The sequence below is a fragment of the Nannobrachium achirus genome (genome assembly GCF_963921795.1).
Source record: "Nannobrachium achirus genome assembly, chromosome: 9".
NCBI lineage: Eukaryota > Metazoa > Chordata > Actinopteri > Myctophiformes > Myctophidae > Nannobrachium > Nannobrachium achirus.
In genome coordinates this window covers 61,162,242-61,190,218 of record NC_137818.1, presented here as the reverse complement: position 1 = coordinate 61,190,218, position 27,977 = coordinate 61,162,242, and the positions used below count along the sequence as shown (strand labels likewise).

The 27,977-nt window shown below is 42.0% G+C and overlaps 1 protein-coding gene across 1 annotated transcript; it reads right to left on the bottom strand.

The window, feature by feature from the left end:
* sypb (synaptophysin b) lies at positions 1 to 27,977 on the bottom strand (the record flags this gene model as incomplete). Its single annotated transcript, XM_080734164.1, has 6 exons — positions 1 to 294; positions 2,004 to 2,195; positions 5,504 to 5,705; positions 6,645 to 6,769; positions 25,184 to 25,249; positions 27,960 to 27,977. 6 exons carry the CDS (start codon positions 27,975 to 27,977, stop codon positions 1 to 3), a joined length of 897 nt encoding a protein of 298 aa, XP_080590290.1.

Here is a 27,977-nt window from a genome sequence, read left to right as displayed (position 1 = left end):
TCACATCTGATTGGCATAGGACGTGGGCTGCTGCTCGAAGCCCTGGCTGTAGTCCCCGCCCTCGCTGTAGCCGCCCTGCTGCTGGCCGTACTCAGGCTGGTAGCCGCCTTGGGAGCCGGCGTACGGGTCCTGCTGCTGCTGCCCGAAGGACTCCTGGCCGTAGGCGTCGGGGGCCGGCTGCTTCTCCCCGCTCGACGGCACGTACGTGCCGCCGAACAGAGCCAGCCAGCCGGTCTCCTTGAACACGAACCACAGGTTTCCTGCCCAGAGGATGAGGTTGCAGAAGCCAAACGCCTGTGCACACACAAGCAAACACATGGAGACGTTACTTAGGACTTGAGGGGGGGAGGGAGTGGGACTGAGTTACTGGGGCCCAAGGTAAGGGGCATTAATTATTTTATACTTTAGCTATTGAAAAATAGCAGATATACAAGCTCACAGCGCTGCACCGAGTGCCACGCTGTGAGCTTGTAGATCTGCTATTTTTGAAAAGTCGGGAAAATGTGTGCAAATCTTTGAATATTATGTACTTTTTAAGCAAACATTTGTAACTCAAATTTTGCTTCTGGGTGGTCCCTGGAACTAAATATTTTGAGATGGGGGTCCGTGGCCAAAAACATATAATTTTGGGGGTCCTTCATATAAAAAAGTTTAAGCACCACTGACATAGAAACATATGTTTTTCAAAAAACCTTAGAAGGATTTGAAATTTTCAAAGATACATTTCTGCCACAGACACACAAAATGAGTGGACAATATTGTTAGATAATTTTGGTAGTTTTGATCGTTTGAATTCAATAAATGTACATATGCCATGCCACCTCCACCCGGAAGTGCCATGTTTCCATGCTTACAGTATGTGGAAAGTTACCAGGACCCTACGTCTCTGTCCTGTTATGATTTGAGAACCTATGAACTTGTCCCACTCCTAACTGTCATGTACTGTGACCACCATCTTGTCAGAGCGAGCTCCGAACGTGAAACGGATTGGATGTGTTTTTTGTACTGTTCAGCTTTTGCCTGTCTCTCTCAAAATATAGCAAATTCCAATTACACACTCTGATTTCTCTCATATTATTTCTTTGAATTAAGAGAATAAGAGTGTTTGAATCTTTGTATTAATATCATTACCAGAAACACATAAAGAGCTAGCCCGGAATGACCATAACAGGTCTGTAACTCTGAGAGTGTACACATGGAACCAAATGAACCCTAGAGGTCCATTTGTACACTCTCAGAGTTAGGGGGGTGCTTGCAAATAATATGTTTGAGAACCACTAGCAATAGTAGACTCCTAATGGGCCATAGTGTCGTAAATCAGATGTCATATCAGATGTCATATTCTGAAGAAAACCTGGAAAAGGGACATTCAGTAATTCACCCTTTGTCAGCCTTCTGGTTGGTCCCTGACTGACCAACCAGCAGGCTCTATCTGCCTTGTCCTGCCCTGGTTCTGCCTTTTTTATGTTGAATTTGCTAAAACACAATTTTCTGAGAAATAAAAAACATTTAAAAACATGTCATTATACAGTCATTATACTGCCACTGAGCATCCCCATTTTACTAAAACCAAGTTTGAAATTGAACACACAGAATAACAATAGGAAGCAACTGAATTAAAATGGTAGTGGATGGAGTGTCCCTAACACAGCAACCAATGGGTGTGAATCTTGTGATCAAAATAAGAACATTATAATGAAAAAGTCAAATCTAAAATTTGCCACGGACATGGCCAAGTATTTGCCACGGACACATTTGTCCGTGTACAGACATATTGATGACACCTGAGAATACACCATTCACCAGTATCCCAGTGAATATCAAACTGCGGGCCATATAGGCCACATTTGAGTTTTTTCTTACAACCGGTATGACCTGTATGCAACCCCACATCATGTCAATCATCAACACGTTTGTGTGAAAATGGAAACGGCTTTAGGAATGACCGGAATTTGTCACCGGTCTGAAGAGCTTAGTCTGGGGAGTTAATGTGACAAACATACCACGGAGGTGTTGAGACCGGACACCTTGGGGTCGTAGAGCTCGCGACAGCGGTTCTCGGGCTCCTCACAGGCACTGATCAGCTTGAGGACGTTCTCCGGGTCGGTGGCCGTCTTCACGTCGGACAGGCCCTTGGCCCAGGCACACGAGGACACCAGCCACATGAAGGTGAACACCGCCGTCACAACAAAGTCCTGAGGGCGAGGAGGGGTGACATTATTCGACATGATCAGGGGCGTCACAAGGGGGGGAAAAGTGGGACTGAGTTACTAGGGCCCAAGGTGGAGGGACCTTGCCGACGGGCCGGTATTCCGACACTAAAACTAACCCTAACTCTAACCTTAACCCTAAACCTAACCTCAGTAACCGACTAACCATGACGAGTAACTAACCTGCCGACGCTAGTCGGAACAGCGGCCCGTCGGCATATTGAGCGGACCCCAATTATTTTATAGCTATTTAGCGATTGAAAAATAGAAGATATACAAGCTCACAGCGCGGCACCGAGTGCCGCGCTGCGAGCTTGTAGACCTGCTATTTTTGAAAAGTCGTGAAAATATGTGCAAATCTTTGAATATATGTATTTTTTTCAGCCAAACTTTTTAACTCAAATTTTGCTTCTGGGGGGTCCCTGGAACTAAATATTTTGAGATGGGGGGTCCGTGGCCAAATACATATCATTTTGGGAGTCCTTCACATGAAAAAGTTTGAGCACCCCACTGACATAGAAACATACCTTTTTCAAAGAATTTTCAAATTTTCACGATTTTTCAAAAATAGCAGATCTACAAGCTTGCAGCGCGGGTGCAGAACTTGTATATCTGCTATTTCTCAATAGTTAAAGTACCCAGGGTCCAGAATTTTGTGCGACACCCCTGGACATGATCAGATTAATTTTTCTTTCTCCCTGCCCTTGTTATGCAATGATGTGGATACTGCTGAAATGCTTCTTCTTTATTTTAATGATTTATCTTATCTTTTCTTTTAGCACATTACTCTGTGGACCTCAAAGTATTGCATTTCGCTTGTGCCTTGTATATGAGTAGTGGCAAATAAACCTTCTTGGTTCATCATGATCATTCTTTGTTGTTGTTTATTTGCAACATACTCTGTGTTCATTTTCCTCTGCCAAAAAAATCATTATCATTTACCGCCACCTCTATAAACCACAATCAAGATAGCTCTGTTGTTTTTCAAACCAGACTCTCTTAATGGAATTCCCATTGCTACAATTGCCTAACTGCATTTTCTCGCTATAAACACATTCTTCCATGATAATGGTCACCCTGCGTCGCCCTCTCTTGTTTCTTTCTTTTTCTAGTTGTTTTTATATCGCACTGACCGTTGGACACTCTGCACTATTAGGTTATGTTAGTAGTTTTGAGTATTTGTGCTTGTGTTTGACATGAGAGATACTTGTTGCACTAACTAGCATTGACTGTTATGGTCACTTTGATTTGGGGGCACTGTACTATATTGATAGTTGTGCCTAAAGACACTTTATGTATTATATATATTATTCGTTCACTTTCTTGACGTACCTTGCTCTTTACTGTACTCTGTTCTTGTTTTTTATTTTCTTTATCTTTTTTCTTACTTCTCTGTAACCTTATACTGCTGTGCTGCCTCTGGGCAACTGATTTTCCCCCTTGGGATAATAAAGGTATCTATCTAATGGTACTTTCATAAAGGTCGAATTCACAGAATAATAATTGTCTCCACCAGCCGAAGGCTGAGGGAGAGTATGTTTTCCCCTCCGTCCGTCCGTCCGTCCGTCCGTGCGTCCGTGCGTGCGTCCGTGCGTCCTCGCAGTTTGTGAACAGCTAATCTCAGTCACCGTTGGCCCGATCGCTGCCAAACTGAGCACACACACTCCCTGGATGCCAATCTAGAACCTCTGCCCCACATTTTTCAAATCAGCCTCATGGTGGCGCTATAACAGGCCGATTTGTGTGGCCTGGTTGTTACCAGCTAATCTCCGGCGCCGTTGGCCCGATCGCTGCCAAACTGAGCACACACACTCCCTGGATGCTAATTCAGAACCTCTGCCCCACATTTTTTAAATCAGCCTCATGGTGGCGCTATAACAGGCCGATTTGTGTGGCCTGGTGGAGACCTGTGCTCGGAAGAGCACTGCTTCTAGTTCAGAACATGTTTTGAACAGTAATATCACATTTTACTTTGCAAATACATGCCAACCATTGTAAACTTCCGTCATCTGCTTTAAATATATTTTTCATTTTTCATGCACAGTATACATCTGTTGCTATGCCATAATAACATATCATAAATATAAGTACATAAGTATACATCACTGTCTGGCCAAAACCTCCTAACTCCATTTTTGAGATTTTTTTTTTTTGGGGGGGGGCATAAATCAGGGCTATTGAACACCCTTTACATCTCTGAGTGTTGGTTAAAATAATATTGAACCAATGGAAAGTAGTAAAAAAGTGCTTGGGACAAAACCTCCTAACTCCACACTTTCTGCCAATAAATATGTGCTATTGAACACCCTTTACATCTGGTTGAAATAATATTGAACCAATGAAAAGTAGTAAAAAGCTCTTCGGTCAAAACCTCCTAACTCCACTTGAGCTCACATTTTCCCGAAAATGAAAATCTTGGAGTTAGGAGGTTTCGGCCTGACAGCAGAGATATCATGTGTTTAAGTATTATGTCTGCTGCTATGCTCACACACCGTTATATATTATCTCAGGTACCATGTGTAAATATGTAGATATTAGCTTTTTGTTCTTTTCTTGCTTGATCTCCTTTCCCCCTGCCCCTCCTCTTTTCTTCCCTTCCTTTCTTCTATGGAAATAACGATACGATGGGAACTATGCACGAAAACACATTTCCCCCACTTCTTTACTCCAGTGGTTTTCAAAGTGGGTGACGGGGCACCCTGGCGTGCCGTGACGGCAGTCCAGGGGTGCCGCGAGATAATTTTATACTATTTGGAATTTATTTGGACACTAAAAAATATTTAGTATCATTTTAAACTTGAAGTACTAAGTTATTTTCAGTCAGTTCTAACCAAAATGGCTGTTATCTCAACGTTTTCCTCGCAACATAATCACTAAAATATCGTCACTGTCGGGCAGAAACCTTGTATCTCCATGTGTACGTCTTTTGGTAAAGCAAAGCCCTGCTTCATCATACAAGACTGTCGCACAAAACTAGTGAAAACAGCTGATCTACAAGCACTGTGTGCTTGTAGATCTGCTGTTTTCACTACTTTGGTACATTTTATAGCTGTTAAATACAAAACGAACGGTTTTGGACATACAAGGTTTCCACCCGACAACGACGATATGCTATAAATATAAGGTGCTGGGAGGGAAAATTATAATGTAGGGGTGCCTCGGATTAAAACAAATATTTACGGTGTGCCCTGAGACAAAAAAGTTTGGGAACCCCTGCTTTACTCTGTAAGTACAGTATGATCATGTTGGACATATATATGTAAATGTAAATGTGATGGAGAACTCAAACTCACGATCTGAGGACCTTTCTGGTTCTCGCGGTACTTCTCCAGTACAAAACAGTAGACGGCGAGACCTGCCATGGAGTACAGGAAGGAGAAGACACCAATGGTGACGAAGAACTCGGCCGAAGAGGAGTAGTCCCCGATCAGGAAGAGACGCTCGGGCCGCTCGCTCGCCTTGCAGGTGGGGGCGTCGAAATAAACCTGGTGGAGCCTGAAGGACACACCGGGCAACAGTGGTGGGAGAAGTAATCAGATGGTTTATTTAGATGTTAAAGTAGCTGTTGTACCAGGGAGGCTCTCTCCATTCCGACATGTCGCCACTCCGAAATTGACTTCTTATTGTCGGAGTGGCGACACTTCCATAGGGGTTAAGTTTAGGGTTAGGGTTAGAGATAGGGTTAGTGTCGGAATGGAGACATGTCGGAGTGGAGAGATGCACCCGTTGTACCACACTATGAAACTTGTTTATTAGGCCTGCGTTTTACTTGAGTAAAAGTACACGTTATTGGCATCAAAATATACTTACAGTACCAAAGTAAAATAAAAATATAGCTGCAAGCAGTGATAAAGTGGCCAAGCCAGGAAAAAGTAGGAAAGCAAAAAAGCAGCAATGGAAAAAAGCAGGAAAAGCAAGAAAAGTGGGAAAAGAAATCAAAGAAAAACTACAGTGTTCTTCCAAGAACAGGTCTCCGGCAGGTCAGGTCGTTTTTTTGGCCTCCTGATGGCGCTATAATAGGCCAATGTGAAAAGGGTGCCACGTGTTCTTGGGCCTTTACTGGCAATGCGTGATTTGAGGCATTTTGTTCTAAAAATTTGTTTTGCAAAAGATTTCAAAAGTTGACCTGCCATGGAGTACAGGAAGGAGAAGACACCGATGGCGCCTTTTCAAAAGTTGAAAAGGCCAATGTGAAGAGGGTGGCATTTGTTCCTTGACCTAGTGGGAATGTGCGTACAAAATTTCACGCACATCGCAGGCTGTGTTCATGATTTGAGGCGTTTTTGGCCACTTTATCGCAGCATGCAGCTATATTTATTATTATTATTATTATTTATTTTGTGTGCACTTCATAGGCATGTTAGATAAGGGTCCTTAGATTGTGTGCTCCTATACACATTATGCATGTATTTGAATAATGTGATGCGTACTGACCTGAAGGGGTATTCAAACTGTACTTCTATTCCCAGGTCACTTTCCGAGCGGTTCTTACACTCCACACTCATCTTGAACATGCCTGAGTAGCTGCCACATGTTGAGAAGGCGAAGATGGCGAAGATCTGCAAAATGAAGAGGAGTAATGAATTACAGAACAGGAGAAATAGGAGTAATGAACAAGTGGTGCAGGAGGATGAGGCAGTAGTAAATCTATAAGCTCAATGTGTCGCATCCTAACGCATTCTGAGGGTGTGGATATGCTATTTATTTTACCTATGGGAATCATGGCACCGCATCTTTAAACAAAGAACTCCAGTATGGAAAACAACTCCTGTATGGAAAAGTGGATAGATTTTAACCACCTGCGCTATGCGCTTGGAGATCTGCTATTTTTGAGAACAGCATTTTGAGAGAATTTGTGCAAATCTTTGAATATATATATATTTTTAAACCGAACTTTTGTAACTCCAAGCTTTGTTTCTGGGGGTGCCTGGGAAAAATATATTTTGAGATGGGGGTTCGCGGCCAGATACATGTGATTTTTTAGAACCACTGATTTTTTCAAAAACCTTAGAGGAATTTAGAAGACATTTGTAGAATGGGCCTCAGGTCTTCATGGGTTAATACTCATACTCATACACAACGCATATAAATGAGACTCAGTCCAGCCTACAGTGTCTCCAGGTAACAACCATGCTGACCAAACCACACAGTGCAAATCAATACAGCAATGTATTGACTTGCAAGTGACTGCACCCGTTGCCATGGTTACAAGTATTAAAACAGTGCACGTGGTTCTCAAAGTCCACCAGGGGTCCTCAGGTAAATTTGTAAAAAAAAAAAAAAAAAAAAAATATATATATATATATATATATATATATATATATATATATATATATATTTTTTTTTTTTTTTTTAAACATTTGAATAACACAAATCTTGTATGGGGGTCCCTGGCACAACATCTTGTCAGATGGGGGTCCGTATTGAATACATATGAATATGGGAGTCCTTGACATTAGAACATTTGAGAGCCACTGTATCAAATTACGTGCTTTTGTAAACTATGCTTGTCTGAGTCGGAATTATTTTACTTGCACATGCATACGAGGAATTGTCTGTCCATAGTGTAAATTCTGAAAAATACACATAGAAATAGATTAAGTTGAAAACGATACAATATTTGTAGAGGCTAATACAAATGTTGTATTATTATGTCAGAAAAACCTTTGCATGAATCGACTGATTGTGATATCACCCTGGCTGACAGCGAACCAATAAAACCGTGCCTTTGATATCCATCTACGTATGGCTATGGGACCGCAACCAACCACGCCTACAGATCCCATAGCCTACAGGAACCGTCCGTTGCTATAAATCCAATAGCCTGTGTGGTAAAAACGCAATTTGTGAAATGTGTTGAATCCTCACTCCCTGCATGTGATCAATGCCCTGTGTGCATTGAGCAATACCCACTGAGGAGATAAATGGAGACTTTAGTCCAGGGGCGTCAATTGGGTATGGCAGGGGTATGCAGCTGCCATACCCTGGGTCCAGGGGGGAAAATAAAAGTTACTTTTAAATATAAATCCATGAACGTCTCTTTGTCTATCTGTGCTGGTTATTAGGTTGTTAAATTACAATAAAATAACCACAAATGCAAAATTTAACAAAATGGTCACTTTAACAAGGTATTATGATTATATTCTACACACTTGTATTCTCCCCATCTTGACAAAATGGTATATTCCCAGGTTCCGTAGGTCAGCTGCACAGGTGCAATGCATTCTTGTTAATTATGGCACGTTTACTAACATGCCAAGTTTAGCAGCACTTGAACAACCGTTCCAGGCTGCCATATCCAGCCCAAGAAACCGTAGTTTTTTTCAGACATTGTGAGCATGTAGATCTGCTATTTTCACAATAGAACCGTGTTATACAAAATGTAAAGCCTCTTTTCCATGAGGACTCCCATCTTTGCCATACCCTAGCTTTTGCTGAACTAACGCCACTGCTTTAGTTTGTTTAATAGCAGGATTAATATTGTTATTATGATGATGCAATCCTCCCTTGTCTTTGGTGCTTACTGTACCTACTACTCCCACGGCCAGGTGTTAACCTACACAGACAGACGAGCGCAGAGATAAACTCGTTCACTCACATGGAGCAGATTAGTCAAGAAGCCATACTATTTTTAAACACACCCTTCCGTCGCCAGAACGCAAGATCCGATTGGATGGAAAATCTGGCTATTAATCTGACTGAGGTGCCATCTGTCAGTAAATGCTGCACTCTCCAAATACTATTGTTAAAGCCAGTTACAAACAAACACACGCACACACACACACACACACACACACACACACACACACACACACACACACACACACACACACACACACACACACACACACACACACACACACACACACACACACACACAAATATATAGTATAATGTACACAGTAAAATTCTCAGTTTAATTTACACATTTTGAACTCAGAGAGCATGCAAATGTAACCAAATACAGCAGTGGTTCTCAACCTTTTCAGGCCGCGAGAGCCCGCAACCCAAAAAATAATCATATTTTAACTGGGGACCCCCCACCCTACGAGCACTAAGATTTGAGGCATTACATTTTGTATAACACGGTTCTATTGTGAAAATAGCAGATCTACATGCTCACAACGCCTCGCAACGCATGTAGATCAGCTATTTTCTCAATTTCTGCCTCTAATATTTGACAATTTGGCCAAAGTTTAACTTGTCATTTTAGAGGTATTAAAAAGCCCTTAACTTTATGTTGTTTTGTTTACAGTTGAGTGAGAAAACAATGTTGCACGTTAAGCTAATCATCTGGGGACCCCCCAAAACAATTTGGGGACCCCCCTGGAGGCCCCGACCCACAGGTTGAGAGCCACTGAAATATGGGTCCAACTTAAGTCACTTCCTCTTTGTAGTACGTTACAGAGTGGCTGACACAGATACTGTATGGACACATTAACGGCCTGACAGTAATCTTCTCGTTAATGAACGTCGATGGCCCGTTGACTGGACTTTGACTGTCTCCATGGTAACAACAACAATAATCTATCCTCCACGCCGGCAGTGAAATGGGATTTCACAGCAGGAGGTGAAAGTAAACCCACACCTCCCACTCTGTCTCTGGGTTGCACTGGAAAATGGAAATGAACAGCGATGGAAGAAGCATTCAAGATTTTGTACGGTACGTAGAAGTCACTCAAGTAAAAAGTCCTATATTCATATTCTTATACGTAATACACAAAATATTGAATATTGACATGAACATTTGAAATCTGCAAAGCACCAAGAAACCAAAAATGTCAAATAGTTGTAGCCTAGAAAAGAACCTTATAAGTGTACTTGAATACATGTACTTAGTTACTTTCCACCATTGTTAATTAATTCACAGGTTTTAATAACCTATATGAGCGTGGATGTGCTGAGAAGGGTGGGTGTGATGGGTGTGATGAAGAGTGTGGGTGTGATGAAGTTGGTTGTGATGAAGGGGGTGGTGTTAAATGCAGGGGCGTCACAAGGGGGAAAAGTGGGATTGAGTTACTAGGGCCCAAGGTGGAGGGGCCTGGAATTATTTTATACTTTAGCTATTGAAAAATAGCAGATCCACAAGCTCACAGCGAACATAAGCGAACATTTGTTACTCAAATTTTGCTTCTGGGGGAGTCCCTGGAACTAAATATTTTGAGATGGGGGTCCGTGGCCAAATACATATCATGTTGGGGGTCCTTCACATGAAAAAGTATGAGCTCCACTGATATAGAAGGAAGGATTTGAACTATTCAAAGACTTGCACACATTTTCACGATTTTTCAAAAATAGCAGATCTACAAGCTCGCAGCGTGGCACTCGGCCGCGCTGTGAGCTTGTATGTCTGCTATTTCTCAATAGTTAAAGCGCAAAATGTGAGTGAATCCTTGTACCCAGGGCCCAGAATTTGGTGCGACACCCCTGGTTAAATGGGCTGTGTGTGAAGGGGGAGGATGTTACAGTAGCGCCGCACACAATATTACATATAATATAAAATAAGATGTCTTCCTCAGTGTAGTTTATAGGTGGGAAAATAAATATGCTCCCCCAGCAAGTTACAGCATTCTAGATTAATTGCATTTTAATATATGCCTCGTGCAGGTACTGTATCATGAAACACTGGCCATTATAAATTGACCTTTTTCACGGCAGCCATATTGACATGAAATAGTAGGGTGAACACAGATGTTACCAATGATACTAATTAAGGATCTGTTCCAGCAACTTGGCCATTATTCCACTGCAACAAATATTCCTGAGCTGTATTATGTACATGAGTTGTGTACAGGGATGTCGCACCAAATTCTGGGCCCTGGGTACAAGGATTCACTCACATTTTGTGCTTTAACTATTGAAAAATAGCAGATATACGGCACCAAGTGCCGCGCTGCGAGCTTGTAGATCTGCCATTTTTGAAAAATCATGAAAAATTAGTGCAAGTCTTTGAATATTTCAAATCCTTCTAGGGTTTTTTGAAAAACCTATGTTTCTATGTCAGTGGTGCTCAAACATTTTCATGTCAAGGACCCCCAAAATGATATGTATTTGGCCACCACGGACCCCCATCTCAAAATATTTTGACCCCACCAGAAGCAAAATTTGAGTTACAAATGTTCGCTTAAAAAATACATATATTCAAAGATCTGCACACATTTTCACGGGTTTAAAAAAATAGCTAAAGTATACAATAATTCCAGGCCCTTCCACCTTGGGCCCTAGTAACTCAGACCCACTCCCCCCCCCCCCCTTGTGACGCCCCTGGTTTTGTAAGAACCTGAGCCTCATAATGAACAGCAGCAGCAGATGCGGTGCAGTGTAAATATCAGGGTTTGTCAAAGTGGGTGCCGTGACGCAAGTCCATGCTGCCGCAGAATACTGTGATAATATTTGGTATTCATCAATATCCGTTTAACCACTGCATTCTTTTTCAATCTACACCAAATCTCTTCACCAAAAGCAAGAGATCTACAAGGTCGCAACGCGTCACAACAGTGACACATTGTGAGCTTGTAGATCTCTTGTTTTTGGTTAATGTTACACATAGAATAGGGATGCTGGGCTTGGGGTTACTTCAAGTACTTTTCACCACTTTTCAACCTACCGGTATCTTCATATAATTGGTCATGACTAAAGTTCATGATAAAATAGCAAAAATGCCACTGCCAGTGAAAAAATCGTATTATCGCGAGAACAATGGCTTCCATTATAACATTGTAACTTTTCAGGAATAGAAACCCTACAGTTTCTATTAGCTTGGATCCCATTGATGATGTCACTCACTGGTAGATGGATTTCTGAACTGCCCACAGTTCTCCTATGAGATCAAAATAATCTATTTTATCATGAACATAGTGAGGATCAATTATTTGAAGACAGGTTGAAAGGTGGTGAAGTAAGTCGTCAAATTTTTCTCCTGACAAACTGTATCTTAGAGGGGTACTGTCACCTAAAGGGGTACTGTCACTTTAAAAAGTCATCTTAAGATATGAGTTAATATTTTTATGATGTCATTGTGGGAATGCGCAATTATAAGCCAATCAAAATTGACTGTACTTAGACTACTCACTGTACTGGTCAGCTGTTGTTGGGGAGTGAGGGGCAGATTACACTGTGACATGAGTTTCAGACTATTTCAGACCGTTTTCAGAGAGACCATGTGACCTACTGTATCATACAATTATAATTTCGGGGCGTATCAGCGGGCCTTTAAGGGGAAAGTTTTACATACTGTGTTTATATATGACATAGATAGATGTGAGGTGATATAAAGTAACAATGTAACTCACGTGTGCCGTGAATGGAAAATGTTATCTACAGGGCAGCACCTGAGCACAAAAAGTTTGAGAACCACTGGTCTATATGCCTTCCAATGAGCCAACATGCACAACCTGACCTGTTTGACGTGTAGGTTTACCCTGCTATTTCATAAAGGGTTTCTAACACTATCCCCTAAGACAGGGGTCTTCAACAGGGGGTCCGGGAGTCCCCTAGGGGGACCTCAGAGTTACTACAGGGGGTCCTCCAAATCTTTGAGTGATAGAAACTTTTTTCTCCTTTTTTATATTAACCACTTGAACCCTAGACCTAGAGTCCATATTCTGAGAACTTAAGCCAAAAATAGCCGATCTACAAGCTCGTAGATCAGCTATTTTTGGCAAAGAGCAGACTACAGAGTGAAATGTCAGGTTTATTAAATATTGACAGTTCAAGTGGTTAAATATCTGAAAACACAAATTGACATGAATCCAAAATACACTGATGATTGTGCTGTCAAACGATGAAACTATATGGAATCTATGAACAGGTTGTGGGGGTCCCTGCTTCATCTCTCTCAACTAAGGGGTCCTTGGCCTGAAAACGTTGGAGACCCCTGCCCTAAGAAGTTGTTTGTCCATTCAGTGTTCGATGATCTTAATGATATTAACCACGTCATGTCAATCAAACATTCGGTGGATACATAGGCCAGGGGTTTTCAAAGTGGGTGACGGGGCACCCTGGGGTGCCGTGACGGCAGTCCAGGGGTGCCGCGAGATAATTTGATAATATTTGGAATTTATTTGGACACTTGAAAAAAATATTTAGTATCATTTGAAACTTGAAGTACAAAGTTATTTTCAGTCAGTTCTAACCAAAATGGCTATTATCTCAACGTTTACCTTCCAACATAATCACTAAAATTAATATCATCACTGTCGGGCAGAAACCTTGTATCTCCAAGTTTCAAATGTGTACGTCTTTTGGTGAAGCAAAGCCCTGCTTCATCATACAAGACTGTCGCACAAAACTAGTGAAAACACACGCCTCGCGATGCGAGGCGTTGTGTGCTTGTAGATCTGCTGTGTTCACTAGTTTAGTACATTTTATAGATGAAAAATACAAGGTTTCCATCCGACAACGACGATATGCTATAAATATAAGGTGCTGGGAGTGAAAATTATAATGTAGGGGTGCCTCGGATTAAAACAATATTTATGAGGTGCCCTGAGACAAAAAAGGTTTGGGAACCCCTGACATAGGCTATCGCAGAGATTTGATGTAGAGGGGGGTACAATTATTCATATGACTGTGTGTCTCCCCCAGTGAGAGTCAATCGTATTTTAAGTGGGATTCTCCAGTAACCAAATCACTGAGACAGATAAACAAAACCACAGCAGATCAGAGTCAAATCTGGCAGTACAACACCATTTAGTTACATAACTTTGCATGAATCACACCCCAGCTTATATCAGACATCATTCTAAGCAATAAAGATAGGCGTTTAGTTTATTGCTTATTCTGCACCGAGCAAACTGTCTAAATAAGCCCTACTTTACCGATAGTGAAAACAGCTGATTTATAAGCTCATCATAACACTGTGTACTTGTAGATCTGCAATCTTTTCTACAGTATGTACATGTGTTGCCGTTCTGGGTCTACTTCTCTGCAGACCCTCGCTACTGCACTGCGTTGTGTCGTGGTTTTGATGACGAGGAGACTCTGTGTTTCACGCTAGCCGAAACAGGTGGCATATTTATTTCTGCATGAAATAAATACAAAAAGAATGCGGCAGCATTATCAACACACAGGTCTGCAGCATAGGCCTACCAGTCTTCTCACTGTCTGTGTAAAAGTGAGGAAGGAGAGAAAAAACACGCATGTAGATGACTTTAAACCAGAAGTGGGGGCTTCAAAATAAAAGACAAGCTCCCAAAAACGATCTATTGTGGAAAACATTTACAAAATAAAAGTGAAAATAAATAATATTGGAACAATAAAATAAAATGTGACGGATTCTTAGTGGAATGCATTAATATATCTCATACCTGCTACACATGCCCAAAACAGGTTGAATCTGTCTTAAAAACATCAGTGACATCAGTTTGACGTGTGGATGTGGTGTAGCATAATGTTTTCAGAGCTCATATAGCTTTGGAACACTTTCATTATGTAAGTGCTGTTTCAGAGTTGGGGGTGTGGCACTGCAGCTTGGCTGTTTACAGCCACGGATGGGCGGACGAATGGATGGATGAGCGGGCGGATGGATGGATGGATGGGCGGACGGATGGATGGATGAGCGGGCGGATGGATGGATGGATGGATGGGCAGACGGACGGATGGATGGATGGATGGACACACGCAGAGGTGGAGGAGGGGAAGCGGCTGAGAGAAGACTGCCAGGTGCCATGGTAACGCTCCTGGCAGCAGGCACGTGCACACATAGACATCAAAGGGGGCTTGAGCCCCTGCCCTTTTATCCGTCTGTAAAAAAGTGCCCTCTCCAGACCATGAATGCAGTTTTCACTATTAGCCCAATTCACGGCCCGCCCACTCAGCAACTTCCTGGTGCTGAAGTCACGTTTTGAAGGGTATAACCCTGCTAGCATTATAATTTACTTTACCGTTCGAAATAATGATTTGTTGGCTTTAAGTCCAGCGATTTCTGTGTTAGTTTCCCCTTCAAAACTGACGTCAGCACCAGGAAGTTGCTGAGAAATTTGCTGAGTGGGCGGGCCGTGAATAGGGCTAATTGTGAAAGAAATGCAAATGCCTTCTTTCCATGCCATACCTGAAGGCAGCATTCAAGAGAAATGTCTCGTCCAAACTCTCCTGAACTTGAATGTAGCATCTTATGTTGAAAGAATTGCCCTCTGTGTGTAGAAATCCATGCTGTACGCCACATCTCCAGTCTTGACTTGATTATGCTTAGTTTGGTGTGGTATCAAATATCGAAAATAGCCGACCTCCAAGCTCACAACGCGTCGCGTTTGCGACGCGTTGTGAGCTTGGAGGTCTGCTATTTTCAATATTTTCACCAAAAGGCCCTTCAAGAAATGTCAGCCCCTGCCTCTCTAATATTCTCTGCATGTCCCTGCCTGGCAGCATCCCACATGGAGGGTGGAGGAGGAGGTTTCCAATAAGGCTGGGCAATTCAGCCAAAATAGATCCAAACCCATCTTTAGAACCAGTCACCGACTTCATCTTGCTCATGAAGGTTAATCAAATAATTGAGAAGCAGGACGAATACGGAATTTTTGAATTTCTTATATATCGACACGAGAAGGAAAATCTACTTAATTGATTTGTCTGATTAAACCCTGTATCAATCATCTACTTGGAGTACCTAGAAAAGCACTACATCCACCTGTTTCCGCAAGACTTTACTGTAGCATTATCTGCAGGACACTTTCGGTTAACAGCAGACATACAAGCTCACGTCGCATCGCAGATGCAACTGCTGTGAGCTTGTAGATCACACTCGGCTGCGACGCCGGAAATGCCACTCGCCTTCTGCGCAATGCACGATGGGATGTTGGAAAGTTGTGGATACATTGTATTTATTATTATAATTATTACCAGTAAGACTCCCTAATCGGGAGAGAAGCGACCGTCAGGTCGGCAACCTCATTGTGGCGCTAGAAGAGGGGAATGTGAGAAATGAGGGGTGAAGGTTGTAGTTTGCCAGCCAAGGAGTGTGTTTGCAAAGTTTGGCATGGATAGGGGCTTGTAGATCTGCTATTTTCACAATTTCTTCTTCTATGTCATTTGCCTGAAAGGACTGATCAATAAACTTAACAGGACATTTAACTTAACTGGAAATCAGTGGTTTTTGGGAAGTATTAGGATTAGTGTAATCACTCCTCCTTAACTACTTACCCCTGATATGCTTTTGGTGGGGTGCCCCAGGGGTCTATACTAGAACCCCTAATATTTTCCATCTACACCAAATCTCTTTGCCGATTTACAATCTTTCAAATTTCACCCCAGATTAGAGACGAAAGGGTTCATTTGTTGAAACCCATATGAAAGATGATCCACCTCTGCAAGGCTCTCTCTCACATAATAGCAGACACATATGCATGCTCACTTACACACGCTCATGGCAGCAGTATAAAATACAATGAAGGAATGTGGTCGAACCAGTTAATAAACTGGGAAATAAACACAATCTTTCCTGCCTGGGTTTCCCTGTTGCACAAACCCTCAGTAAAGAGCCACAGAGACATAATAGTTGCTTCATCATTCAACTGAAGGACTGCTGGTCTCATATTAAACATATACAGTACTGTCTCTTTGGCATAATAATCCATTATGAATAAAGGCCTGTGTTTCACGTTCTTATCTAAGAGTCAGCGGTTAAAGTTCTGTTGGCTGAACAGCTGTGTGTGGAGTTATTTTAAGCACATAAAACCGCAGCTTCCCTATTCTGGGAGAAAACAGGCGATCTACAAGCTCAACACAGTGAGATCTTTGGTCTATTGAACGAAAAAGGAGCGCACTTAGTATAGAGCCCTGAGGGACACTGATCAACTAAGTAACAGACCACAATGGAAACATTAAGTCCCCAGGACTTTTTTTGTGACTGTACCAGGTGTTTACATTTCTCACTAATAAAGTATTCAATCAATCAATCAATCAATCAATCAATCAATCAATCAATCAATCAATCAAGTATATTGTCGTTGTCGGGTGGAAACCTCGTATCTCCAAGTTTCAAATTTGTATGTTTTTTTCACAAAGTAAAGCCCTGCTTCATCATACAAGGCCGAAAACAGCAGATCTACAAGCACACAACGCCTCGCGGTACGAGGCGTTGTGTGCTCACTAGTTTAAATCATGTTTTACTGTAAATGATAATTCAGGACATACAAGGTTTCCACCTGACAGCGACGATATACAGACACCATCCTGTTGAAGACAAGTAAGGGTGCAATCTAACGAATCGATGTAATCAATGAAAAACAATATAATTTCATAAAATACTTTTTTTTTTAAATAGTTCAATTAGCTGATCTTTGCTGATAATTGTAAAAGACGGCATCATCTTCTGGACCAGAAACTGTGACCGAACTGTTAGACATGAACTGAACATTTTATTGTGCAAATTCTACTCCAACACCTGCATTCAGCACATCCGCTATGTCCCACAGCTACGTGAGTCACACACACACACACACACACACACACACACACACACACACACACACACACACACACACACACACACACACACACACACACACACACACACACACACTAGGGCATTAACAACTTGTGATTTTTGCAAGTCGACTCGACTCAGTCAAAAGTTGAGTTGAAGTCGACTTTATCGTTTGATGACGTCATCACATCACACACGACCCCCCAATTATTTTGGGGGGTCCTCAGATGATTAACTTAATGTGACACATTGTTGTCTCACTCAACTGTAAACAAACCAACATAAAGTTTAAGTGTATAGAGGGTATCTTCACATTTCTAAACTGCCAATTTACTGTAAGGACTTTTTAATACCTCTAAAATGGCAAATTAAACATTGTCCAAATTGTCAAATATTAGAGGCAGAAATTGTGGAAATAGCCGTTCTACATGCTCACAACGCCATGTAGATCTGCTATTTTCACAATAGAAAGTATTATTATTATTATTATTATTTTTTTCAACTTCGACTTTCGACTTTCTCTGGTGGGAGTCGACTTGTGTAATGACGTTGACTGAGTCGACTTGTCGACATTTTCGTTAATGCCCTAACACACACACACACACACACACACACACACACACACACACACACACACACACACACACACACACACACACACACACACACACACACACACACACACACACACACGTTACACACCAAACACATATTAAAATTCCACAGTCCACATACTCAGACTGAACAGGAGAGCATCCTATCCTACAGTAATAAAATGACCAGATTGTTCTCACTCTCATACCTAGCAGAGTTCATTTCATATCCAGTCACTGTCCTCTGCAGGGGACTCTAATCTCAGCTGATTAATAATTCACACCAATAACATGTCTGTGACCTTTAAATCCACAACACTTGTTCTCAAGTTGTACCAATCAAACGTGTAGTAGAGTAAGCATTGTGAAGGCAGGAATGTGCTCAACGGTATTAGGGTGCAACACTTAATTAAACGAACCAATTGAATCGATTGTAAAAAAAAGTAATATAAAAAACTACTATGGGGGAATTAAAATTGCCGATCTACAAGCTCACAATGCAGTGACTTGTTGTGAGCTTGTACTGTAGATCAGCTATTTTCAGTATCTTTGCGTGCCCATTAAGTATGAAGTATGGCTTAAGTGGGTAATCAGACAACTCCACTTAGTCTTAGTCGTATGATACATTAAAACAATCATCAAAAAACTGATAGAGTAATCGATAAGAAAATAAGTGATAGTCGCAGCCCTATACAATACCAGTAAGACTCCCTAATCGGGAGATAAGCGACCGTCAGGCCGCAGCGTGATTTTAGGGCAAAATGTGACTACAGATGTTGCCCTAAAATCACGCAAATCGCTACACAGTATGTCTACACTCATGTCATCAACATGGATCTGTCCCATGTAGCGCCACCATCAGGCCGATTTTTTCAAACACATTTTACACATTTTGGCCTAAAATCACGCTGCGACCTGACGGACACTTATCTCCCGATTAGGGAGTCTTACTGGTTTTTAATACTATGACTAGTACATCTGCAGTGGCTGGGGGTGGTCTCCCTACTCTTCCACAGAGTTATTTAGACCCTTGTGTCGGGTACGTCTAGCTGGCAAGTACAGCAGCCATATCATCCCCTGGTGGCCTGGTCAAGCAAGGCTGTTTGTCTTAGAAGAGCTGTACGAGTTTGGCCTCACATGGGAGTAGGGCTGTCACGATTATGACATTTTACATGACGATTAATTCCTCACTCAAATAACAGCCATTAACGATTTAATTGTGTTTTTGTCGTTGACAATTACATTTCTGTTTGGCTTTTAGGCTTTGAAGTTGCACATGGCAATTAAGACACATAACTTCAATATACAAAGAAATTACTGACATAATTGACAACTTTATACTTAAAAAAAGAACAGTGATAGTGGAAATAGCCGATCTACAAGCTCACAACGCGTCGCGATGCAATGCGTTGTGAGCTTGTAGATCGGCTTTTTCCACTACTTTTTTTAAAGTGTTTGAATCTATATTAACATTTCTCAACATGGAAACGATTATGATGATTATGCAAAATAATTGCGATTACCTCAAATAATTGCGATTAGACGATTATGTCATAATTGTGACAGCCCTACATGGGAGACCTGGGTTCAAACTGCAGCGGGTGGGTACCCATAAAGATGAAGGAATCTGAATCGATAAATATCCTAATAATTTAAGGGTCCAGAAGGTTTCCTATAAATAAAGTGATAAGCAGTTAATACGCTTTAACTGCCATCCATTGTGTTGGCATTGACTAAACATAATGAGAGGTTACTATTCATTGCATTTCATTCATGTAACATTAGTTTACAGCTGTGGAGCTGTGTTTGGTTGATTTAAACACCTGTATTTTCAGGAAATACATGTTCAGCATTGGCTCTAAGCAGGTATCACTCCACAGTTTGTTCTAGTTGCGACCTTAGGTTGCAGTTTACTGTCAGAACGGCACAGCTTGTCCGTATGTATGTATATATGTATACGTGTAACGCCTGATACTGTGGTGATGTGTCACTGTGACATCACAGGTGACATCACAGTGATGTCAGATACTCAGAGCAGGGATCTCCATATATGGGCATACAAGGGATTCTGTTAGGGATCTCCATATATGGGAATAAAGGGATTAGTGATGTCAGATACTCAGAGCAGGGATCTTCATATATGGGCATAAAAGGGATTCTGTTAGGGATCTCCATATAAAAGGGATTGTATCCCAGATGATGCCCTGTTAGGAGAACCACACTAACAGAATCCATATATGGCCAAGACAGATGGCGGAAAGGGCAAGATCGCTTTTCGCCCTTAGGCGTCTTACTGGTACTGTTTACTTATGTTAATGCTTAAAAAAATAAACCAGGGAAATGATAAGAAGCGGAATCGATAAAAAGAATCAGGATCAGAATCTAACCCATCCCAACCACTCATGTCCATTATGAACCCAGGAAGAGCAGTGCAGCTTTAACGGCTGCTTCTCTATGCGTGACGTCGAGCCACGCAGATGATTCATGCTTCAGCCTCAGCCTCCCGAGCGTGGCTGCTGATTGGCCGGTGGGCTCACCATGACCCAGAGATACAGCGGTGAGACGCTGGAGCGCGCGCACACACACACACACACACACACACACACACACACACACACACACACACACACACACACACACACACACACACACACACACACACACACACAGGGGCGTCACAAGGGGGGGAAAAGTGGGACTGAGTTACTAGGGCCCAAGGTGGAGGGGCCTTCATTATTTAATATTTCTTTATCTATTGAAAAATAGCAGATATACAAGCTCACAGTGCGGCACCGAGTGCCGCGCTGCAAGCTTGTATATCTGCTATTTTTTTTAAAGAAAATGAAAATGTGTGCAAATCTTTGAATGTATTTATTTTTTAAGCGAACATTTGTAACTCTGATTTTGCTTCTGGGGGTCCCTGCCTGGAACTAAATATTTTTAGATGGGGGTACGTGGCCAAATAGACATAATTTTGGAGGTCCTTAACATGAAAAGTTTGAGCACCACTGACACCACTGACAACATTTGAAGGATTTGAAATTTGAAAAAGACGATTTTTCAAAAATAGCAGATTTACAAGCTGCGAGCTTGTTATTTTTCAATAGTTAAAGCACAAAATGAAAGTGAATCCTTGTACCCAGGCCAGGGCCCAGAATGTGGTGCGACACCCCTGCACACACACACACACACACACACACACACACACACACACACACACACACACACACACACACACACACACACACACACACACACACACACACACACACACACACACACACACAGCTCCAGGGGGCGACTACACAGTGAGTCACGCTGCACGAGAACAGCTCGCCTTGCGTACCTCTGACACACTCGCTGCCTGGAGGGGATTTGCATGGCATAACAGTTGTTCTCAAACCTTTCCATGTCAAGGACCCCAGAATTGATATCGTCGCTGTCGGGCAGAAACCTTGTATCTTCAAAGTTTCAAATTTGTACGTTTCTTTGTAAAGTAAAGCCCTGCTTCATCATACAAGACTGTCGCACGAAACTAGTGACAATAGCCGATCTACAGGCACACGTGGTGCGAGGCGTGTGCTTGTAAATCTGCTATTTTCACTATAGTTTTACATTTTAAATCATTTATTAAAATGATAAATAGGCCTACAAGTTTTTTACCCGACAACGACGATATGCATTTGGCCACAGACCTCCCATCTGAAAGGATTTTTCACGCCAGGGACCCCCAGGAAAGAGGATATGAGTTGAAACATTCTTAATTATCCCACATTTGTCACACTTGTTCATGATTTTTTTCCAAAACATAAACAAAATAGCAGATCTAATAGCTTACAAGTGTGACCCCCTGGGGGCCCTAAACTCCACTTTGAGAACCCATGGCATAAAGGGCGCCCCCTGGTCTACTGGTCCAGGCGCATACCACTTAGGCATTGCCACATGGGCATGGGTGCCTGGTGGCGGCACCGGTTCGATTCCCGATCCGGACGACCTTTGCCGCGTGTCACTCCCCATCTCTCCCCCATTTCCTGTCAGTCCTATCAATAAAGGCATAAAAGCCCCAAAACAAATCTTGGCATATGAAATTGTTCCATATTATCTGTATTTCTTATGTATGCTCATTATCTGGTGGCATTATTAACCTAGTGGCATCATGAATAATTCTGTTTGTGGAAGACTTATTTAGAGAAAGCAACATTTGTGTGTGTGTGTGTGTGTGCGTGCGTGCGTGCGTGCGTGCGTGCGTGCGTGCGTGCGCGCGTGTGTGTGTGTGCGCATGTGTCTGTGTGTGTGAGCGCTTAAATGTAACTTAATAGAAAGACCTTCACAGTTCACACACCCAATACCTCTGACAATCAACAAAGGGGGGACAGTAATGCTATCCATTCAGGTATATACATTTACAGACTTGTGTGATTTTCATATTCAACAGAATGTTTCAGTTTTCAAACCATGTCATCTCTGGCAGCTGCAACTGCCATAATTCACTTTAGTTCAATTAGCAAATTGACACACAGATAGGCAGAGCTCTTGCGCCATCATCTGGTGGAAGGGTATCGTGCAGGACAATGTTAGAGTTTTGTGACAGGGATTTGTGACTGAAGATAAATCATAATAATCTTTTCTCATCAATGTCAAAGCCACACCCCCTGCCTGGGTCACAAAGACATACAGTATGCCCCTTCAAGAATCCCACTGGCTTCATTTTAAAATCACTCAATATGAGAACTGTGTTCCAAAATGTAATAAATTAAATTAGACTGTTGGTCATTCTGTCAGGGAGGTGGCTCTGTATATCATGGCATTTCGTTATATTTGATAAAGTCAAATACAACCAAAATTGTCACTTTGGATGAATTATCAGTTTTTGGTAACCCATGATGAGTAGAATGCCTGGACAGGATTTTTATTTATGGAAAACAGTTCTTATATTCAGTCACTGGTTCTCAAAGTCAGGTCCAGGGACCAGCAGTGGTCCAAGTGGATCCTTGCAGGTCTCTAAATCTGAACCTGGATTTGAGTCTGGAATTATTTATATATAGTCGTTGTCGGGTGGAAACGTTGTACTGTATGTCCAAAATCGTTCATTTTGAAATGATCCATGAGAACAGCCGATCTACAAGCACACAACGCCTCGCACCGCGAGGCGTTGTGTGCTTGTAGATCTGCTGTTTTCACTACTTTTGTGCGACAGCCTTGTATGGTGAAGCAGGGCTTTACTTTGCAAAAAACATACAAATTTGAAACTTGGAGATACAAGGTTTCTGCCCGACGGTAACGATATGTATTTTATCTATATCAAACCGGGATCCTTGAAATTCTCCTTGAAATTCAACTCTTTTACAAATTTCAAGTATTAATTTCGCTCTATTAATTGATCAAATAAAATCAGTGGGATTTCTTTTTTTAAGAAATCCCATTGAAGAATTATTTATGTTCGGGGGAGGGGTTGGGGGCGTGGCTTTGACATCAGACAGGCTGTTACTCGATATATATATATATATATAATAGCACATCTGGTGGTTGGTCTCGGACCACACAGACCGACAGCCAGCCAATCAGCCAGCCAGCCACCAAGCCAACCAGCCAGGCAGGCAGGCAGGCAGGCAGGCAGGCAGGCAGGCAGGCAGCACGTGGATGGAGATCTCCCTACGGCTGCCTGTGGTGTCGCCAGCGTTTTAAAGCCTCACAACAACCTAGCTCCTCTGTGACCTCTGTGTGACAGAAGGACACACATGTGGCAGGAATGGACACCACTATCACTGTTCACCATAAGAAACCATATATATATATTTGCATTCTATACGGCACTGGGTTCTCAACATTGGGTCCAGGGACCACCTAGGGGTCATTGTGAGGAGGTTCCAGACCAGGGGGTCCCCAGCTAAATTAGTCATATAGCATCAAAATCTGTTTAAGCACTTCAAACCATATGTACAGTACATTGGATCTTCCAAAATAGCCGATCTACAAGCTCACGATGTGTTGCATCTGATTTAAAAAGAATCTTTGAAAATGGTCCAATATTTTTGAAACATTTTTGACAAGAAAAATCTTGTATGGAGGTTGCTTGCACAAAATATTTTCAGACAGGGGTCCATGTGACCAAATCCATATTAATTTGGGGGTCCTTGACATGAAAACGGCTGCGAACCACACTGGCCTCATGCATACTAAACTGGGGGTCCTTGAAACTCAAAAAAGGTTGAGAATCACTGAACAAGGCACTGGACAGGCCTGTCTGTCTGTCTGTCTGTCTGTCTGTCTGTCTGTCTGTCTGTCTGTCTGAACCGAGCCCTAAATATGAAATCAATCAAGCAATTACACCAGCCTAGCAAACAGCACACTGTATTTAGGCCTAGAATTATTGACTGCTTTAACTATTGAAAAATAGCAGATATACAAGCTCACAGCGCGGCACCGAGTGCCGCGCTGTGAGCTTGTAGATCTGCTATTTTTGAAGAATCATGAACATTTTTGCAAATATTTGAATATCTCATTTTTAAAGTGAACATTTGTAACTCAAATATTTTGTTCTGGGGGGGTCCCCGATACAATATTTTGAGATGGGGTTCCATGGCCAAATACATATCATTTTGGGGGTCCTTCACATGAAAAGGTTTGAGAACCACTGACATAGTAGTCTCTCAAGAACAGACTAACTGAGCTCCAGTTAAGTGAAAAGGACCTTTTCTTTGACGATGGCTGGCCAGATTGCTGACATAGAAACATAGGTTTTTAAAAAAAAAAAACCTTAGAAGGAATCAAAAGACACTTATAGAATCGGGTCAAAATTCGAATTTTCACGATTTTTCAAAAATAGCAGATCTACAAGCTCGCAGCGCGGCACTCGGTGCCGCGCTGTGAGCTTGTATATCTGCTGTTTTTCAATAGTTAAAGCATTCAATAAGTCTAGGCCTAAATGGGTTAATGAATTAAAAGGACAGACTCACCCACTGTAGAACCTTGATGAAGCCCAAAGGTTGTTTGACTATTGTGAACTGCCCTTGGGCCACAAGCTGTCAAAATAAAAAAGCATAGCAATCAGTATTGGATTCTTTCAGTGGCGTCAGTTCAGAAAAAGCTAAGGTATGGCAACATGACTGGTGTCTTGCACGCGCGCGAAGACACCAGTCATGTTGCCATACCTTAGCAACAGGCATGATACATACATACTGTAATTTAACAACATACTAACCAACAGGGATAGACAGAGAGAAATTCATGGATTTATATTTAAAAGCAACTTTTATTTTCCCCCCCTGGACCCCCAGGGTATGGCAGCTGCATACCCCTGCCATACCCAATTGACACCCCTGGATTCTAATGTGCTTCTGTGTGTGTGTGTGTGTGTGTGTGTGTGTGTGTGTGTGTGTGTGTGTGTGCGTGTGTGTGTGTGTGTGTGCGCGCGCATGGGTGTGTGTGTGTGTGTGTGTGTGTGTGTGTGTGTGTGTGTGCTTGTGTGTGTGTGTGTGTGTATGTGTGTGTGTGTGTGTGTGTGTGTGTGTGTGTGTGTGTGTGTGTGTGTGTGTGTGTGTGTGTGTGAGTGAGGGGGGGGGGTCCCTAGCAAAATAAGTCAACAGCATCTTGAAATATCGAATAGGCGTTTGAACAATTAACACACATCACGGGGGGCTCTGGCTCTTATATTTTCAGAAGGGGTGGGCACTGTTTTAAAGGGATCCCTGGCTAATACGACAAATATGCCTTAATACATTATAATTGTCCTCTATAACTACAATGTAAAATTAAAAACAGCTTCAATATTTTATTTCTTCTAGAAATAGCTAATCTTTCACTCAATAGGGGAAATGCCTGTTACACGTTGATGATGTCATAAAACCATGTGTGGTCTATCCCTATGGAATTTATGTCATGAATGTGAAAATAAAAAACAAACATAATACTTCCTATGGTTAATATGAGCATCAAATCAATATTTCAAATGTGTGTTTTTTTGCACATGCATGCCATAAATTCCATAGGGATAGACCGCACATGCATGGTTTTATGACATCATCAACGTGTAACAGGCATTTCCCCTATTGAGTGAAAGATTAGCTATTTCTAGAAGAAATAAAATATTTAAGGTGTTTTTAATTTTACATTGTAGTTACAGAGGACAATTATAATGTATTAAGCCATATATTTGTCGTATTAGCCAGGGATCCTTTTAACAGATGTAGGTTGATGCAAGGGTGTAGTAGGCCTACACGTGGGACACTCCCAAAAGAATTGATCAGCTCCAATTAAAGGCAACCATAGCCTTGTTCTGCTGTCACCTGCAGCTTGTTTATCTACCTTGAGTCAGCAAAGGCGCTAAGAGTTAAGAGTTCGTGACACACGCACAGGCACACACACACGCACACGCACAGACATGTCTATAATTCAACATAATGCACACCCGCGGTTTTTATTAAAGCGCCGACATGGTGCATATGACAGGTGTGTGTGTGTGTGTGTGTGTGTGTGTGTGTGTGTGTGTGTGTGTGTGTGTGTGTGTGTGTGTGTGTGTGTGTGTGTGTGTGTGTGTGTGTGTGTGTGGGGTGTAGGGGGTGGGAGACATGAGAGAGAGAGAGCTCTTGACAGTATTACAATTAGACAAAGCTGCTTATCCCGCTGTTTTCTCTACTATGTCCAGTTTGAACGCTTAATGCTGCTCTGAATTACATTATAGTTATCTATATTGTAGGCTATTATATTATATTTTATAAATAAAGTAGAGGACTACAATATTACATTATAGTACATTATATTACATATCAGCCTATAGAGAACCCCGCGTGCGTGTACGGTCCATTATAAGCCGCAAAATGAGCCAGAATGCGCAGGTGAATGCGACACGGTCGGTGTCCCCCCTTGCATCATGTGCGTCAATAAACGACCGCAATACCGTTATAAGAAAGGCTATAACACTAAAGCTATACATTTACTCTCCATCGGTTTAGCTTCAGTTTTATCCCGAGGCTCCTCTTATATTCTACTGATGATGTTTCTATCTGTGCTTGTGTCTGTCTGTCTCACTCACTCACAAACATCCCAATGACGCACAAGGATAACGGTGCCAAAATATAACGTGTCCTCTCCTATATATTCTCATTATCCTTTCCGTGGAAATCCCTTCATAGCTGCATCAGAAGCCACTATAGAAGTGTTCTCATCCACTGTTCCCTGCAGCAGCAGTAGCAGGCCCACTGCGGGCAACTGAAAACACCAAAAGGCCCTCCCCAAAACGAATGCAAAATAATGTTTTGCTGCATGTCTTTTATAGCTGGAATACCAGCGACCCGGGTAAAAAACAGCTACATTTATTTTTTTAAATATCGCACCAAATCACACCCTCCATCAGATTTAATGTCACCAGTGCTGCAGCAGTCTTGCACAGCCTGCCTGCCTCCTCTAACACATTTCTCCACTCTGTGGTGGCGGCTGCATCATAGCGACTGACTGCACCAAAAAAGACCAAATATCAAAGTGCTCAGTCACGATTTTTACGCATTACTCCGGTTTGATGAATAGCCGATCTAAGTGCCTTTTTGTGCACCACAGACTTAAAGCACTGCATCTGAATGTTAAGGTCGGCGTTTTTTTTTCTCCATCATAGACCAATTCTTTATACTCAAAGATTTAAAAAAAAATGCAAAGCGATCTGCATCAAATATCTAATATATTATTAATTACAAAAACAAGAAGACGGTATTGAAACGTGATTATCTTGCAGAACCTTACCTGGTTTACAACATCCAT